We start from the raw sequence: 18,848 nt of genomic DNA, 5'->3' as shown, positions 1-18,848 counted from the left end.
ATGGTCTTGAGCATGTTATCTGGACTGAGTTTGATCCTGTTTCCCCTGATGATGTGGACAGGATTATGGGGAAACTGAGCTCCACCACCTGTTTGTTCGACCCGTGCCCCTCCTGGCTGGTTTATGCGGCCCGGGAGGAGACACGAGGCTGGTTCCAGGGAGTAATAACTGCTTCCTTGAAGGAGGGTATCTTCCCCTCCACCTTGAAGGAGGCAGTGGTGAGGCCCCTTCTCAAGAAGCCTGCCCTGGACCTGGCTGTTTTAAATAACTATCGTCCGGTCTCCAACCTTCGCTTTCTGGCGAAGGTTGTTGAGAGTGTGGTGGCGCACCAGCTTCCTCTGTTCCTGGAGGAAACTGATTATCTGGACCCATACCAATTGGGTTTCAGACCCGGGCACAGCATGGAGACGGCATTGGTCGTGCTGGTGAATGATCTCTGGCGGGCTCGGGACAGGGGTTGTTTCTCTGCCCTAGTCCTATTAGACCTCTCAGCGGCTTTTGATACCATCAACCATGGTATCCTACTGCGGCGTCTCAGGGTTACGGTGGTTCTCCTATCTCCTGGGCCGCTCGCAGTCGGTGTTGACAGGAGGGCAGAGATCCGCCCCGAGGCCTCTCGTTTATGGAGTTCCTCAGGGGTCGGTTCTCTCTCCCCTCCTGTTCAACATCTATATGAAGCCGCTGGGCAAGATCATTCATGGTTTCGGGTGGGGTATCATCAGTATGCTGATGATACCCAACTTTTTTTCTCCACCGCGAACCAACCTAGTGATGCCCTCGCCATGATGTCCCGTTGCCTGGAGGCGGTCCAGGTCTGGATGGGGAGAAACAAGCTTCGTCTCAATCCTGCCAAGACTGAGTGGCTATGCTGCACCTTTGCATTTGCTTACAAATAAGAGATGAGATGTGGGAAGAAGTTATCATTTGTTGTATTTTAAGAGAAGGTGATAAGTTACTAAAATGCATATACTTGTTAGGAAGGAATAAGTCATTTCTTTACATATTTTTCCTTTATTATTTTTCTTTCTTTTCTATTTTTCTTTCCATTCTTTTACTTCTTTTTAGTTTGCGTTCATTCCTAATATTCAATGGTAATATTTAATAAAAAAAAAAATTTAATGAACAACACTGGCAGCACGGGCCACAGTGGGAGAGTGGCCTGTTTTACATCGGCAGCCCCATAGAGGTGGGAGCTCTGTGGGTGCTGCCCCACCCAGGGTGGGCATTTTGGACCATCCCCGGAGGCAGACTCGCACCCGTTGTGAGAGGACGGGTTGTGGTATGCCCCTGGGAGTATCCAACCAAGTGGCAGTTGGTTGGTGGATGGCCCAAATGTCCCACGCCTTTCCTTCGATCCTCCTGTTGGTTTTAATTGTTGGACTGCCCTTTCTGGACTTGCTGACTGGATGCATCGATATTCCGATACGGACTTACTCGCCCTCAGGGGTGCCCCCCTCTCCTGGGTGCGTCCCGCCTTCTTTTCTTTCCCTAGTCTCGATGAGGGGCCCAATTGTTGGGACCCTGAGAGATGGCCGGGAAAGGCCAGGGGCTCTCGATATAAACCTAATAAGAGGCCCCTGGTTAATTTTTTAGCCAAATTTTTTAGGGGGTTGGGGAGGGGGGTGGGGGGTAGTGGTTGTCTGGCGGTGGGGGGTAGCCAAACAACTTTGTTGCAGGCCAGGCCTGGGTCTGACGGCGTTCGGGGGGAGCGGGTTGTGGTTACATCTGGGGCTCTTGAGCGGGTCGTGGGACTACCAATTCCCACGACGGGGAAAGGCAGCAGGCGGAGAGACAGGGGGCCATATCGTTACCGGGAGGGCCGTCTCCGCTGTTTACAAGCGGTGAGGCGCTCCGACCCTCTGGTTCTTCCCCGAGGTCCCGGGAGCGGGGATGTGCAGCCTCCTGAGCTCCGGCTGGTGTACCTGAATGCCAGGTCCGTGGTTAATAAAGCTCCCCTCGTTAGGGATTTAGTTGAGGGTGAGCATGCGGACCTGGCTTGCATCACGGAGACTTGGTTGGGCCTAGAGGGTGGGGTCCCTCTGGTTGACCTCTGCCCACCAGGTTTCCGGGTGCTACATCGGCCACGAGCTCAAGGTAGGGGTGGGGGAGTGGCGGTTACCATTAGGGAGACCTTATGTCCGCGGGAGACCACCGTTCCTCAGATAGTCGGGTGTGAGTCTCTCTTCATGAGATTTGGTCCTGGGGCGCAGTTGGGCTTGCTGCTGGTGTACATTTCGCCTAGTCGCACAGCGGCAGCCCTGCCCGAGCTGCTCGATATCCTCTCAGGTTTGGTGGTTGAGTTTCCCAAACTTATAGTTTTGGGAGACTTCAATCTACCATCCCTGGGAGGTTCATCTGAGCTAGCTCGGGAGTTCATGGCTTCCATGGCGGCCATGGACCTGACGCAAGTAATTTCAGAGCCAACTCATGAGGGAGGCCACACCCTTGACCTGATTTTTTTATCTAGACGGTGGTTGGATGATCTAGGTGGGGGCTCTCCATTTATTATGCCCCTGTCATGGACCGATCATCATCTCCTGCGGCTGGTCTTCCGCTTTGCCACCCCCCGCCGTGGGGGTACGGAGCCAATTAGATGGTACCGCCCCAGACGCTTAATGGATCCTGATAGATTCCAAGCGGCGCTGGGGTCCCCACCTGCCTCCACTGCTCACAGCTCGGCTGATGCCTTAGTGGAAGCCTGGGAAAGGGCAGCCACTGAGGCACTTGACCGGGTTGTACCCTTGCGGCCCCTGACAAGGCGCAGATCCCAGCGAGCTCCATGGTTTTCCGCGGAGCTCCGGGAGATGAAGCGCCGGAAACGGGGCCTAGAGAGCTGCTGGAGGTCTAGCCGATCCGAACCCGACCGGTTGCGGTTAAGAACCTATATTAGGTCTTATCTCGCTGCGATGAGGGTGGCGAGGTGTAATTACTTCTCCACCCTCATCGCGTCCGCAGATAATCGCCCGGTCGCCTTGTTTAGGGTGACTCGCTCACTTCTTAATCAGGAGGTGAGGGAGGATCCCTTGCAAGGTCGTGCCGAGGAATTTAGCCATCATCTGTCGGATAAAATCGCTCGGATTCGGACCGGTTTGGACTCCAGCTGGGCAGAGTCGGGCGATCAGGACACGGGCGGTCGTGTCAATGTTATCTGGGAAGAGTTTGATTCTGTGACCCCTGATGAAGTGGACAGGATTATGAGGAGGCTGAGCTCCTCCACATGTTTGTTGGACCCGTGCCCTTCCTGGCTGGTTTATGCAGCTAGGGAGAGGACACGAGGCTGGCTCCAGGCGGTTATATCTGCTTCTCTGAGTGAGGGTTATTTCCCCACCGTCTTGAAGGAGGCGGTGGTGAGACCTCTCCTCAAGAAGCCTGCCCTGGACCCAGCCGTTTTGAACAACTTTCGTCCAGTCTCCAACCTTCGCTTTCTTGCGAAGGTTGTTGAGAGTGTGGTGGCGCATCAGCTCCCTCTGGTCCTGGATGAAGCGGATTATCTGGACCCCTACCAATCGGGTTTCAGGCCCGGGTACAGCACGGAGACGGCATTGGTCGCTCTGGTGAATGATCTCTGGAGGGCGCGGGATAGGGGATATTCCTCTGTCCTAGTCCTATTAGACCTCTCAGCGGCTTTCGATACCATCGACCATGGTATCTTGCTGCGGCGTCTCAGGGGACTGGGAGTGGGAGGCACAGTTCTTCAGTGGTTCTCCTCCTATCTCCTGGGACGCTCGGAGTCGGTGTTGGCAGGGGGGCAGAGATCGGCCCCTAGGTCTCTCGTTTGTGGAGTTCCTCAGGGGTCGGTTCTCTCGCCTCTCCTGTTCAACATCTATATGAAACCGCTGGGTGAGATCATTCGTGGTTTTGGAGTTGGGTATCATCAGTATGCCGATGATACCCAACTTTTCTTTTCGACCCCAAACCACCCCAGTGATGCCCTCGCTGTGATGTCCCGTTGCCTGGAGGCGGTTCGGGTCTGGATGGGGAGGAACAGACTTCAACTCAACCCTGACAAGACTGAGTGGCTGTGCATTCCGGCATCCCGGGACATTCCAAATGTTCCACCTCTTTCTATGGGGGGTGAGCTCTTACCCCCCGTGGATAGGGCTCGCAACTTGGGAGTCCTCCTAGATTCACGGCTTACTTTGGAAGAGCATATAGTGGCCGTGACTAGGGGGGCTTTCGCCCAGGTTCGCCTGGTGCGCCAGTTGCGGCCCTATCTGAACCGGGATGCCCTGTGTACGGTCACTCATGCGCTCGTGACCTCTCGCCTTGACTACTGTAATGCTCTCTACATGGGGCTTCCCTTGAAGACCACTCGGAGGCTCCAACTGGTACAGAATGCGGCCGCGAGAGTTGTCTTGGGAGTTTCCCGGTACTCCCATGTTACACCTTTGCTCTGCGAGCTGCATTGGTTACCAGTTGTCTTTCGGGTGAGGTTCAAGGTGTTGGTTACGACCTTTAAGGCCCTACATGGCATGGGTCCGGGATACCTCGGGGACCACCTGCTGCCGGCATCGACTCCCCTCCGCCCTGTGCGTTCCCACAGAGAGGGCCTCCTCAGGGTGCCGCCAGTCAGGGAATGTCGACTGGTGGCCCCCAGGGGGAGGGCCTTCTCTGTGGGGGCTCCGGCATTATGGAATCAACTGCCGGTGGAGCTCCGGATGGCACCAGACCTCCGTACTTTCCGTCGGGGCCTGAAGACCCACCTGTTCGAATTAGCTGGTCTGGCCTGATGGGGGATTATGGGTTTTTAATTGTTTTTAATTTGTACCACCGTTTTATTGGGCATGGGTTTAATTCCTTTTTTAATTTTTGTATTCTCTTTTTGATATATGCCCTGTGAACCGCCCTGAGTCCCTACCTAGGGAGAAGGGCGGTATATAAATCAAATAAACTATAACTAACTATAACTATCCCCAAATTGCCATAGAATTCCTTCAGGCTGAGTGTTACAAGTGCAGCTGAATCCGAAGGTATCGGCCAGAGAGCATTTCACTTGTGCTGTCCTAAGTTTCTGAAATCATTAAGTTACTGAGTCATGAAAACCTTGGTTACTGTGGCCATACGCTTCCTGAAGGTTTACATCAGTTTTTTTTTCAAAGTTGGCCGTATAAATACGTGTGAACTTCAACTCCCAGAATTCCCCAGCCAGCCATGCTGGCTGGGGAATTCTGAGAGCTTAAGTTCACACATTTTTACACAGTCAAGGTTGAAAAACACAGCTTTATAGTACAGTCTATTGCAGGGGTAGATAACCTCGGCTCTTTTATGACTCATGGACTTCAACTCCCAGAATTCCTGAGCCAGCATGCTGGCTCAGGAATTCTGGAAGTCCATGAGTCATAAAAGAGCCGAGGTTGCCTACCCTTGGTCTATTGCAATCACGAAAGGGTTAAAAAAAATAAACGCCACAGCCAAGCTCCTAGAGTGGCTCGGCGAGCGCCATCCAAAGGGAGGGGATGCAAGATGCGACCACGCTTTCCCGTTCCGTCCAAAGATGGAAAGAAATGGAACGTGGCCTTCGATTTGAACCCCTTTATTTCTTCCAGGGGAGCCGCAGAGCGGTGAGTCCCGGGCAAGGAGAAAGAGAGACGAAAGCCAGAGGCGAAGCGGGCTGGAGAAACTAGGAAGACGCCTCACTTTGCCTCCCTCCACCAGCCACGTGGTTCTTGGGATCGAGAGGCTTTTTTTGGATCGCGGGAGGGTCGCCTTTTTGGGGGGGGGGGCGAGCGGGCCCACTTGAAGTTGCTTTGGGGCTTGCCCCGATAAATGCACGCGTGTCTTTCCAACCCTTGGAAGGGCGTGCACGAAAGATTCGGGTCTTCCTAGGTTGATTCGCGCTAGTTTTAGGCGGGGTTGGGGGAGGGGGAAAGAACCGTGCTATACAGTGCAAAGCCTGCAGGTGGAAGATGCTGGCTTGCTTTTGCTTGGAAAGCCAACCCAAAGCAGCTCCCTGCAAGTCGAGCATCGCCAAGGCCGGAAATCAAAGCTTTTCCCTTCGCTTTCTCTCTTTGTTGGGTTAGCCTTCTGCTTGCAGGGAGACTGGCGAGCTGGTTTGGGCAGCGCGAGCGTTGAAAAGTGTGCGCTTCCCCATTCGTGTCCTGAAGTGGTGCAGTCCGCTCTTCCGCTGCATTCGGAGGCGAGAGGGAAGCGCGAGGTAGACTGCATGAAAGCGAAAGGTGAGCCAGCAGGGCCCTTCCACTGACTCTTTGGGAGGGGTTTTTTTCCCCCTATTTAACCCCTCTCCTCCCAAAACTGCCTTGCTAAAAGGATCGCGTCCGTGTCGGAGGAAGACTCGGGACGGTGATCTCGGCCCGCTTCGTTAAGCCAGCCCGGGGCTAATGGTAGCTGGCAATGGTCGTGATATAACCTTCACGAGCCCCCAGTTTATTTTGTTTTTTGCTTTCCTCGTGTATTTTCGTGGCCCTAAAAAAAATCATGTTGCATTTTTTTTCTTTCTTTCATTTTTGCATGGAAAAGAGGGTGTGGCAGTTGGTTGTTATTATTATTAAATAGTGTAATCTTCGACTGTCAGTATTGCTTCCCTCTCTCTCTCTCAAGATGTGCCTGTCTTGTGTGTTCATTCCTCTCAACCATTTCAGATGCTTTCGCCTTTTTTTTTGCCTTGTGACAGGATCAGAATACTTACCTATCTTCTGCTCTTTCCCAAAAGCTTTGGGACAAGACCCTCCTCCCCTAACTCATATAACGAAGATCATCTATCTACATTTGAAATAACTTCATATTGTTTTCTTGTGCTGTTTCTTTTCCTAGTTCTTTCCCTCCTTATTTTTAGATTGTAAGAGCCTTGGGGCAGGGAACTGACCTCATTCTTTATGGATAACCTCATGGATTGTTGATTTTTTTTTTAAAAGATAAAGAATAAATGGGAAGCAGAATAAGGCGACAGAAGAGATTGCGTCCCTGCAAATAGAAAGCCAGCAGCATTTTCTCTGGTACCCTAAATCCTTATTTGCATTTTTTTAAAGTATGAGACCTATCTATAGTATTATTACTTGTTTTCTCTTTCATTTGCAGCTCATTCTTCTCTAGGTTTAGTATTTTTGTGCTGCTAAGAAGGTAACCAGATAAATTTCACCTAGCTGCAGTTTTATTTACATGCTTTTGGTGTGTAGTCAGAGCACCTAAGGAACTGTATCTGATAGATTTGATGAATGTCTACTACATTGGGAATAATTAAAAGGCTGTATGAATTTGTCAGTGTTTATGGTTATCCCCTCCCCTGCAGAGTCTCTTCTAACTAACACTGCCTTAATGGTAACGATGGCAGCCGAAAATTTTCACCTGAGAGGTGATTATGAATAAATCTTACCAAATACAATCAAGTGCCATTTTAAAAAAAAAAGGTATGAAGAGAATGTTGAGGGCAAAGCATTACATCAAAGCTATAATGCAAACTTTAAATGGTAACCAAGGAAATTTGGTGGCATAAATCAAAAATAATCTTACATTAAAAGACTTCTTTTTTAAAAGAAAAAACTATCAGTCTCCCATTTTTTTTCTGACAGGAATATGCCCACACTGCCTTGTTACAGATTTCAGTAGCCCCTGCCGAAGTCTGGCCCCAGAGCGCTTTGAGAGAGGCTCCAGCAGAGACACAACTGCTCCGTTGGCAGCTCCTCGGGCCACAAAATGGCTGCACAGAAACACCCAAACAACATGGCTGCTCTTTCAAAAGAAGTAGAGGACATGAGATGTCCCTTGCAGGTCCCAGTGAAAATGGAAATTCCCCGCCAAGCAGATGACAGTGCAAAAGAGGGAGAGGGAAAAGGCCTTGCCACCATTCCACCTGAAACCAGTGAAGATTTCCCAAGAGCGGCATCCAGGGTGAAGCAGGAGCTGGCGGAAGAGCCACCGCAAAGCTGGGAGTGCCAGTGGCAAAGGGTGCTAGAGGTGGTGCCTGCTCCCTTCACCACTCCAGTCTGGGACAGCCTGCAGCTGCCTCCTTTGACTCAAGGGGGCAGCACCGAGGCCTACCTGGCCACCTTTGAACGCGTGGCGGATGCTTCCCAATGGCCACGGGAAGAGTGGGTGACTCGTCTTGTGCCGGTCCTTAGCGGACAAGCTCAGCAGGCCTATTTCAGCCTGGATGCAAAAGACAAAGCTGATTATGGGAAGGTGAAGGTGGCCATTCTGAGGCTGGATGACTACCTCGCCATCGAGGCGCACCGCCAGCGTTTCAGGCATTTCTGCTACCTGGCTGCCGATGGGCCTCGGATGGCATTTCATCAACTGCAGGAGCTCTGTCACCGCTGGCTGAGGCCCGAAGGCCAGAGCAAGGAGCAAATCCTGGATCTGCTTATCTTGGAGCAGTTCCTTGTCATCCTTCCACAGGAAATGCAGGACTGGATTAGGGAGCGCGGTCCGGAGACGTGCAATCGAGCAGTGGCCTTGGCAGAGGAGTACCTGCAGGAGCAGCAGGAGACGGAGAAGTGGGCCCAACAGGTGAGGACCCTCCAGGGTAGGCAAAAGGGAAAGCTCATTTTGCTGCCACGGGAGACCAAGAAAAGTCAGGGCTGTAATTTGAAAACAAGAGCCTAGAAAAAGGCAGTGACAGACCACTCCCAATCTCTTGCTAAGAAAACTTCACAAAGTTCAGGAGTAAAGTTCAGTTATAGGAGATTTTTTTAAAAATAATACATATGCATGCATAAAGTGTATTTATACATACGTACTCATACACATGCTAATATGAAGAAATGGGTATTGTTCTACCCTTGTAAGCTGCTAAAGAATTAGGCAATTAGCACACCCCAAAACCATTAACTTACAACAGGTTGCTTAACAACTGTTCCAAGTTCCGAAGGAACTACCTGGGGATACTTAGAACGCAGATTTGATCCTCCCCGTCATGTGATTGCATACTTAGCAACTGGGCCATATTTGCATTTTATGACAGTTTTGCCAAACTCTGGCATTTACATCCAGTTTTTGGCAAAACTGCTCATAGTGAAGCTGTTGGTTCACTTAATGGCTTCCACAAAAAAGGTTATAAGATCAGGTTTAGAACCATCATGCCTGAAGGGCAGGCTCCATTACAGTCATAATTCAAGGGCTACCCTTTATTGCAAAAGGTGTATAATAAATTATGGTTTCTTATAAGACTCTTCTGAAAAAGAGTATACACATCCAAACATACACACAGACTTATCTATATGCATGCAAAGAATGAAGAAAATTGCCTACCCAATTCAAAAAGCAGCATGTGTCAAACAAATGGGAAGGGCAAACCAAACCTTTAAAATTAACTGATATTCTGTTTGTAATCAGTTATGATTGGCTGGAAGATACTAGACAAACCAGTATGTATTTCCATGCTGATGAAGCTACTAAAGTTGTAGGTATATACACCATTTCTATGTGTAAATGAGCCACGTTGGGTAGATTGTGGGAGGAACTCTTCAACAAACTATCTGCATTGTTTGGTGTGATTGCAGTGCTTGTTACAGCAATCTCTATTTATTTGGTTTGAATATTGAGGAATCACATACTATGCTGCATATCCCATCTTTTCTGCCTAGTTTTAATTTTGTTATATGTATGGGCAGTGCTTTTCTTTGTGCATCAGTAAAGACTAGAAACTTGACTAATGTGTCAAGTTAGTGTGAAAAGTTCTGCACTCAGCATCAGTTTCAAAGCCCTATCCCTTGTATCCAGCACAGATGCCCACAGCTCTTAACATATATCCTATCCTTGAATTAGCTACTCTAACCTTGTCTCTTTATCTTTGTTTCAGGTAACTGTACCAATTGAGATGGTGATAGTTAATTCTCCCACTGTAGATCAGGCCCAGTCAGAAGCAAAACATCTCCACAAAGAAAATAAACAGGTTGTCAGTGAAAATAGTATTTCTCAAGGTAACTGTTTTATTTTATTAAACTATATATCAAAAGAAAACTATATGTTCCAACAGTGTTACTACATAATGCAATGCTCAATGATTATCATAAAAAAGAAGGGGAAGCCTTGGAAAATTAAGTTTGAACAAAAGAATTCCAAAAAGATTTGAGCATATTGCTCTAAATTCTTCATTGCCTCTTTCTTGGAAAATAATAATAATCAGAGATTGGCTAACAGTACATTTCAGCAACCCACTGCTACAAGTCAAGACCTGCTCTGTTATTTCACCATGCCTCCAAAGTCTATGATTCTTGATGTCTTTATAATTCCCAAATATTGTCGATATTACAAAAAAAATCCCTATGCAATTTAAATGCAATTTTTAATACAACAGGAAATGAATTTCATGTTACTTAAAGCAGCCTTCCACTTATTTACAAGGACAGGACATTCAATTTGATTATTCAGAGGCTTGAAATAATTGACATAAATATAATTAGCTCTTCTTATAAAAAAGGGGGATTGTTTGCAAAGTAATCATAATGAAGGTTTTTCAGAAAGAAAGGACTTTTTTTATTTGCGTTTTACACTACAGTATTACAGTCTGTTTTCTGTGTTAACCCTTAGCTTGGATCCTCGATTAATTTCTTCTCTTAAACCTTCTGAGAAAAGGAATGGATTAAAAAATGTGACTCAGTACAGGTAGTCTTCGACGTAGAATCATTCATTCAGCAACCGTTCACAAGTGACGATGGCACTGGAAAAAGTGTCTTATGACCAGTCCTCACTCTTATGACCATCACAGCATCCCTGCGGTCATGTCATCAAAATTTGGAGGTTTGGCAACCAGTATGCATTTACAACAGTTGCAGCATTCTGGAGTCATGTGCATTTGCAGCCTTCCCATCTGGCTCCCAACAAGCCATCAGTGGGAGGTGCCAGATTTGCTTAATAACTGTGTCATTCATTTAACAACAGCAGTGATTTGCTTAACAGCCATGGCAAACAGGTAGTAAAATTGGCCACACTTCACTTAATCACCTTGCTTGGCAGTGGAGATTCTGGTCCCAATTGGGATCGTAAGTCAAGGACTATGCAGTATATGTATCTGACTCTATCCTACAAAAAAAAAGTAACCTTGCTTTTAAGGAATAAAGCAGTTGGCTGATAGTACAGGTAGTCCTTGAGTTACAACAGTTCATTTAGTGACTGTTCAAAATTACAAAGGATGGCACTGAAAAAAGTGGCTTACAGCCATTTTTCACACGACCATTGCAGCATCCCTCGGATCACATGATCAAAATTTGGATGCTTGGCAACTGGTTCATATTTATGACGGTTGCAGCATCCTGGGGTCATGTGATCACCTTTGGCGACCTTCTGATAAGCAAAGTCAGTGGGGAAGGCAAGTGCACTTAACCACCGTCGCTAACTTAACAACTGCAATGATTCACTTAACTACTGTGGCAAGAAGAGTCTTAATATGGGGCAAAACTCACGTAACAAAATGTCTCAGCAACAAAAATTTGGGGCTTAAGTTGAGGACTACCTGTATTAAGCAAGAGGGAAGAGCAATTAAAGGAGAAAATTACATGAGAGTATCGAGGGAAAGTCTGGCCTTAATCTCTAATAAAATTCTCCCAGCTGGTTTTTAATGCAAAACATCCGAAGGGCTCTGGATAGATAAGCTTTGTGATACCCTTAAGATTTTCAGAGAGGTTTTGGGATATACAACCCCAGAAAGGGGTGGGGGGGAATCAATCCATCTTGAAGCATAAAAGTGGGACTGCCTCTCTCCCCATTCAGGGTGAATGGCGGTGAAATCATTGAAGATAAGACAATGGAATGGAAGTGAGATGAACATTAAGGATAAAATTACACCAAAATGGAGAAAAGAAACCTTGTTCTTGAAAGAGGACAAATTTGACATAAAACATTGGATGAGGAACGGGCCTTCTGACTGTTTTTAAGTTTGACATCCCAGTGTAGAATGTGAAACAGCTTAAATTGTTCAATGCTGCCCTTATATATATTTTTAAATGATTTTATGTATAAGCAACTATGGTGCTGGAGAAGACTCCCTTGGACTGCAAGGCAATCAAACCGGTCAGTCCTAGAGGAGATCAACCCTGACTGCTCTTTAGAAGGCCAGATCCTGAAGCTGAAACTCAAAATACTTTGGCCACCTAATGAGAAGGAAGGACTCACTGGAGAAGACCCTAATGCTGGGAAAGGTTGAGGGCAATAGAAGAAGGGGACGACAGAGAATGAGGTGGCTGGATGGAGTCACTGAAGCAGTAGGCGTGAGCCTAAATGGACTCCAGAAGATGGTAGAGGACAGGAAGGCCTGGAGGAACGTTCTCCATGGGGTCTCAAAGGGTCAGACACGACTTTACAACTAACAACAACCAATGTATAAGCAACGTAAAGTTGAGCTTCCCAGTATGCTGAAATTTAACACGGGCCACAACTTACTTATTTTAGGAATTGTATCCTCTGCCAGAACAACATATCTCATTCTGATTAGCTGAAATGATATTCCACAGATATAATGCTCTTACAAGTAGTCCTTAAGATCACAGTTGAGTCCATTTCTTTTACAAAGCGAGACAGTTGTTCAGTGAGTTTTGGCCCATTTTACGACTTTTCTTGCCACCGTTTTTAAGTGAATCACTGCAATTGTTAAACAAGTAACACGGCTGTCAGGTGAATCTGGCATCCCCATTGACTTTGTCAGAAGGTCACACAAGCTGATCACGTGACCCCAGGACACTGCAACCCTCATAAATACATGCCATTTGCCAAGCATCTGAATTTTGATCACATGATCGTGGGGAGGCTGCTTTGGTTGTAAGCGTGAAAAACCGTCATGAGTGGCTTTTTTCCGTGCTGTGGCAATTTTGAACGGTCACTAAATAAACAATTGTAAGTCAATAATTAGCCGTACTACATACCTTGATAAACCGAACGTAGCAACTATAAAATTTTGGTCTTTCCTATCACTTGTCTTTCTTCAATCAGAAGACAATTTTGCCAGAATGGGGGCAAAGGACGTGCACCAAGGAGAGTTGGAGGCAGAGGAACGAGGATGGAGGTCTCCAGAATTTGGAGAGGTCCTTTTCCCAAAAAGCAGCCCCAGAAGATCTCACGTGAGCAAGTGTGATTCAGAAAGACCGCCAAAAGGCAGCCTTTCCACAAGGATGATGAAGGACGACGCGTTTGGGGGAGTCCCGACCGACCTCGAAATGAAACGGCATCTGTGTAAGGAGTGTGGGAAAAGGTTTCGGAAAAAGTGGGATCTCATCAGGCACGAAAGGATCCACACGGGTGAGAAACCGTATCAATGTCCAGAATGTGGGAATAGCTTCAACCGGAACACAACCCTCACAAAACATCTCCTCATTCATTCAGGAGAGAAGCCTCACCAGTGCACGTACTGCGGAAAGAGGTTCACACGCCGTTCACATGTTGTGAATCACCAGAGACGCCACTCGTGGTAGGTATCCCTCTGCCTCCCTCAGTTGTGTGGTTGGGAGACTCGCGATTCACTGAATCCCCCGTGTGGGCCATCTTGGGCTCTTGGGAGTAAAAGCAACAGCTAAAATTAAGAAAGAAATAATAGATATGCGAGTTGAAAGGAAATGTGGGCAGGAGGAGCACGTTGGTGGTAGTTTGTTCTCCGAACTTGTTTAGTTTCCAAATGTTTTGTCACCAGGCTAGGTAACATCATGTTACTTAGAACAGGGGTCCCCAGCCCCTGGGCCGTGGACCGGTATCGGGCCTTGGCATGCCAGAAATGGGGCTGTGCAGACAAGCAAGCCCCATCCGTGGGATGCAAGCAGCACGTGAAACCACGCCCCCTCCGGTCCACGGTAAACTCTCCACGGAATCGGTCACTGTTGCCAAAAAAGGTTGGGGAGCATAGCCTGGTAAATCTTTATTGACATTTTCTTCTTAAGGGATGGTTGTAAATCAGTGTTTCTCAACCTTGGCAACTTTAATGTATGTGAACTTCAACTCCTAGAATTTCCCAAGCAGCATTGCTACCTGGGGAATTCTGGGAGTTGAAGTCCGTTTGTATTAAGGTTGAGAAATAACTGTAATAAGGAATGTTCAGACTGCAGAAGAAAGGAAGGAGGTAGGCTGTACTAATTAGGATGGAGAGAAAAACCATTTCATTGGCGCTACAAAGTTGCCATCAGGTGGAGATTGAAACAAATGCCCAATGAAAAACCAGTGCGGAATACGGGGATGTCAAGAATTTCCCAAACTACAGTCCTAGGATAACCTAGCTAACATTGTGAATGGTGAGGGATGCTGGCAGTAGAAATCAGCAACACCTGGAGGGCTACGGGATTCCTGCCCCTGTTTTAATGAGGCAAAAGAGAGATGGGGATTGTTGTCTGATTAAAGAGGAAGGTAAATTCCTCTATAATCAGTCAGCTTTACTCTTGAGTGTCTTTTTTGCATCTTTTGGCCTCATTGGACACAGGAGCTGTGACTGATTCACACACTTATTTGGGTTATTTTTATGTAAAAGGTAAAGGTTCCTCCGCACATGTGTGCGAGTCGTTTCCGACTCTAGGGGCCGGTGCTCATCTCCGTTTCAAAGCCGAAGAGCCAGCGCTTGTCCGAGGATGTCTCCGTGGTCATGTGGCCGGCATGACGACGCCAAAGGCGCACGGAACGCTGTTACCTTCCCACCGTAGTGGTCCCTATTTTTCTACTTGCATTTTTATGTGCTTTCGAACTGCTAGGTTGGCAGAAGCTGGGACGAGTAACAGGCGCTCACTCTGTTACGCGGCACTCGGGATTCAACCCGCCAAACTGCCGACCTTCTGATCGACAAGCTCAGCGTCCTAACCCACAGAGCCACTGCGTCCCTTTTTATTTTTATGTACCACATATTAAAACACTGTTTCTCAGTCTTAGCAGCTTTAAGAGGTGTGGACTTCAACTCCCAGAATTCCCCAGCCAGCATGAGTTTTGATGAAAAAACACTGTATTGGATACACCCCAGAAATGCAGCCAATTCAGATGCAGGAGACGAATCATTTTAATTCCAAAGCACCTTAAGTCAGTTGTTAAGACAAAATTTCTGGCCAGAAAATCAGCAAATGCAGAACACTTCTGAGCTAATAGCCCTCCATTGTCCAGTTAATCTTCGCAAAGAAACAATATGTGATGAACAGAACTGGAAATATAAGACAAAAGGTTACAAAATTTGCTGCTATTGTCTGTCAGTCAAAATACTTCTCTTCCCCCCCCCCAAGAGAAATTAGTTGCTGTGGCCAAACCATTATATTTGCCTGATGCCTGGTTAGCTAATGGAGAAGGGGCCCTTGATGAAAAGGAACCTTACAAGTGCTTTCTATGAACAAGGATCATGGATGCTGAGCAAAACCAGAAGAAGAGGGTAGGAAATCCATATTTCCCCCAAATGGTGGCATTAGACCAGACATGTCAAACACAAGGCCCGGGGGCCGGATCCGGCCCGCGAAGTGGTTTCATGTGGCCCGCGAAGCCATCTTGGAAACAGTGAGGGAACGGCCCCCACTGCCTTGGCCCTGGCCCAGAGACCCTCCTTCTGCCAGAGACCCTCAGATCTGTCCCACTCCTGCCCAGGCCCCCATAGGCACCCTTGATGCGAACAATGTCGAGCTGGCCATGCCCACCCAGTAGGCCATACGCACTCTAGCCATGCCCACCCAGTAGGCCATATGCACTCTAGCCACACCCACCCAGTAGGCCATATGCACTCTAGCCACACCCACCCAGTAGGCCATATGCACTCTAGCCACGCCCACCCAGTAGGCCATACGCACTCTAGCCACGCCCACCCAGTAGGCCATGCCCACTCTGGCCATACCCACCCTGCCCCCTGAGGGCAAGCACAATGCTGATGCGGCCCTCACTGAAATTGAGTTTGACACCCCTGCATTAGACCGAGTTAGCATGATTGCATGCTGCCAGATCTATCTATAAACTTGGGTTAATAGCAGTCTGTGTTATAAGTATGGTGAAGCAGAAAAAGTGGCTTTTCTTTTTTCTTCCAAAATGGCTTCTGCATCCTAGTTTCAACCTCTGGCATCTTTAGAATCAGAGAACAGATGAGCTTTTAGAGCAGGGGTGTCAAAGTGCCGGCCCGCGGGCCAGACGCGTCATGCGGGAACCGCGCCTACCCCATTGCCGGCAATGGCAAAACAGTCCCGATATGTCACGCGATGTCATGTGACATCGTTGAGTTTGACATGTCTGTTTTAGAGCATCTGGTTAAAGACCTAATAGGACAGATAGTCCACAAGTTACAACCATGATTGAGTCTGGCAATTATAGTTGTAGGTTAATCATGGTTGTAATGCAAGTCACCACGTGTCAAGACCGAATTTCACTACCTTTTTCATGTGGTTGTTAGGCAAACACTATAGTCTTTAAGCAAACCCATTTGCTATGGGGCAGGTTTTGCCAAAAAACCCGGAAATGGCAGTTTCCAGCAAAAACATCGTAAATTACAGTCATGTGACCGTGGAGTGCTATAAACAGCCATAAATGCAGTCATGTGACCACAGGAGGGGGAACCCGATGTCAGAACTTCAAAACCAGGTTGTAAGTATCTTTTGGAGGGTTCATCATAACTTTGAAGAGTCACTAAGCAACTGGCTATAAGTCGAGGACTTTCTGTACTAGAATAGTAGTTCAGAATGTATATGAGTGAATGACGTGCAAACTGATTTTTCACTTTGGTTTTAAGGGGCTGGATCATTTTTTTTTCTGAATGTCCTCTTCGATCCTTTTCTAAATGTTGAAGGCTGTCCAATTTCAGCTTAAATTCTGGCCCATTTGAAAGAGGGCCGGCCTTGATTTTCTTATTATTCTGATAATCTGTCCTCCACTTTGTTTGCAGCCAAGGAAGATCTTGACAAAAGGATCTACTGCTTCCAGTTTGTGCAACAGATTGAGAAGTCCTGTATGACAGGGGAATAAAGGTAGCTTGGTTTGTGTCCCGCAGGGCTTGGAATCCAGACCAGGTGTAGGGGTGGTGTGGCATAATGCCTATTTGCTGTCCACATCTTGAATATGAACAAAATGTGTCTAAAGACACATCGCTCTCAGGGGAATCAACTCTGTTGAGAGTACAAAGGAGAATCTGTACATATTTATGCCATTCAGTGAAGATAAGACTTCATCCAAGTCAAAACTATTCATCCACATTTTACTTGATCCAGAATGGGAGTGAGGAGTTCCTGTTTATTTATTTTGAATTTTTGGACCGCTTGCTGGCTAGAAGTGAGTATTTCATCATGTCACTGATCCAACCCTTAGTATAGATTAGATGCTCCTAGGAAAAATAGCTAATTTTGATCAGTATTTTTGTATCAGCTAAAGCCTTGTGAAATCAGAAAAATCCTTTTCCCTGCTTTGCTGTACCGATGCCCAAAACAAATGAGGCTCATTCAGGAAGTAAGATTTAAAGGCAAAACCTCTTCTAGTAATGGAGCAGGCTGGCAAAAAGATACCTGCCAACTATTTTGGGGAGGCAGTCCACAGATTTAACCCATGAAGAGATGGAACTCACTGGAAAAGCGATACTAACCATTAACTCAGGATAAAAGAAATTCCAAGTTTTAAAGCTAGAGGCAAGACTGATTGAATGATTGATTGATCAAGAAGCACTGACCTGGTATGCTCTTAAATGCAAATTTATATCCAGAATGTGTTCCCATCATGGAGACTTCAGTCCTTTTGCACCTCAAGCTGCTCAGATGTAGGTATACGTTTGGCAGTGCAGTTTGGGGAGAGAAGGCCAGATAGGAAAACAGAAAGCGAAGTGGTCTCATTGTACATTGTGCTTGCTGTGATGGATTTTATATTGCTCTCTGGCAAATCCTTAGCAGTAATCACACTTTTACTGCAAGGTTAGAAAACTGTGGCCTTCCAGTGGGGGCTGAAGACATCTCTCAGCCTTTCTCACAACTGGCCATGTTGGAATAATGGGAAGTGAAATTGATTTGGCTATTTAATAATTCAGTTTTTATTCTGTACAGTAGAAAACCAGTGCAACATTTGTTTACATGATAAGTTGTTTCCCCTTTTTACAAACAGTCTGAAAACTGCTTAAATACACTTGATTACAGAACTCATAAATTAATTTTCACAAAACATCTGTTCTAATATATTGTTAAATCATTTTGGCTTTTCAGGCTCTTAAAATCCTATTCTAACTAAGTGCATATAGTTTACATCAGAGGGAAAAAATGACTTTTCTTCAAAGCTGGATCCTTTTTAAAAACAGTACACCACAGATAAAATCTGGAGTATCTTCAAATCTTATGGCTTGATCATGTGGCCATTATGTGGGGAATATTTATTTTCTAGGAATGGTCTTTTATATATTCTTCAGTTTCTATGGCTGCCTTTTTAGGATATATGAGATAACTGCTCTCTTTATGATACAAACTTTCAAGTTTATTTTGTACACTATCATAATCAACAAAGACTCGTGTCAGTTAACTTCATTAAAAACATAATTCTACCTTGATGGTTCAACTGATGGACTTTTAATTGATGAATTTATTTAGAGGTTTTAGGCAAACTACTATGCACTCAGTCCTCTCATCTGCAATATTTGGTTAATGCCAAGCTAAAAAGAAAATGGTAAGAATTACTGAAAGTGTTTGTTAAATGCTTTGCATAAATGAGAAAAAGGCCATATAAAATCAGAAATGTGTTATCTCAAGAATCTCTCTCTGCACTCCAGAGTGTCTTTTTTACAGTCCACTTAAGCATTCAATGCACTATATATACAGTATAAAACAATAGATATATTATTTACGTGGTCATTTTAAGTTTATTGAGCATGATTCCTGTCTCTCAATCCATAAACATTCAGGTCCTTCAATTTAATTATTCCGCTTAATAACATTAAACATTATTTTGTTACATGATTCTGGAGTGGAAAACACGAGCAGAAACCCCAGCCTTGCTTAGCT

At 46.4% G+C, this 18,848-nt stretch overlaps 1 protein-coding gene across 4 annotated transcripts; it reads left to right on the top strand.

Moving 5' to 3' along the window:
* The first annotated feature begins 5,870 nt into the window (after positions 1-5,870).
* On the top strand, positions 5,871-18,836 carry LOC308679111 (zinc finger and SCAN domain-containing protein 9-like). Of its 4 annotated transcripts, none has more exons than XM_081346368.1 (7): positions 5,871-6,176; positions 6,873-6,953; positions 7,527-8,463; positions 9,755-9,875; positions 12,880-13,185; positions 13,270-13,354; positions 16,763-18,831. In XM_081346368.1, the coding sequence occupies exons 3-7, from the start codon at positions 7,651-7,653 to the stop codon at positions 16,776-16,778; spliced, it is 1,341 nt and encodes a 446-aa protein (XP_081202494.1). In that variant the 5' UTR covers positions 5,871-6,176; positions 6,873-6,953; positions 7,527-7,650; the 3' UTR covers positions 16,779-18,831. The 4 variants fall into 4 exon arrangements, 3 of the variants coding, with proteins under 3 accessions (XP_081202494.1, XP_081202493.1, XP_081202495.1); XR_014028698.1 differs by lacking the exon at positions 5,871-6,176 and having other exon boundaries at positions 6,329-6,953; positions 16,763-16,844; positions 18,060-18,836; XM_081346367.1 differs by lacking the exon at positions 5,871-6,176 and having other exon boundaries at positions 6,329-6,953.
* The last annotated feature ends 12 nt before the right edge of the window (positions 18,837-18,848 follow it).

Source organism: Vipera berus (genome assembly GCF_964194415.1).
Source record: "Vipera berus genome assembly, chromosome: Z".
Classification (NCBI taxonomy): domain Eukaryota; kingdom Metazoa; phylum Chordata; class Lepidosauria; order Squamata; family Viperidae; genus Vipera; species Vipera berus.
The sequence above is the reverse complement of the archived record's forward strand: the minus strand, read 5'-3'. Positions and strand labels throughout refer to the sequence as shown.

Excerpts from the sequence above, each read along its gene's own strand:
- LOC308679111 (XM_081346369.1), top strand. The coding sequence starts at position 7,651 with ATGGCTGCACAGAAACACCCAAACAACATGGCTGCTCTTTCAAAAGAA. Across the intron at positions 8,464-9,754 it reads CGGAGAAGTGGGCCCAACAG|GTAACTGTACCAATTGAGAT; the intron begins GTGAGGACCCTC and ends TCTTTGTTTCAG. Across the intron at positions 9,876-12,879 it reads TGAAAATAGTATTTCTCAAG|AAGACAATTTTGCCAGAATG; the intron begins GTAACTGTTTTA and ends TTCTTCAATCAG.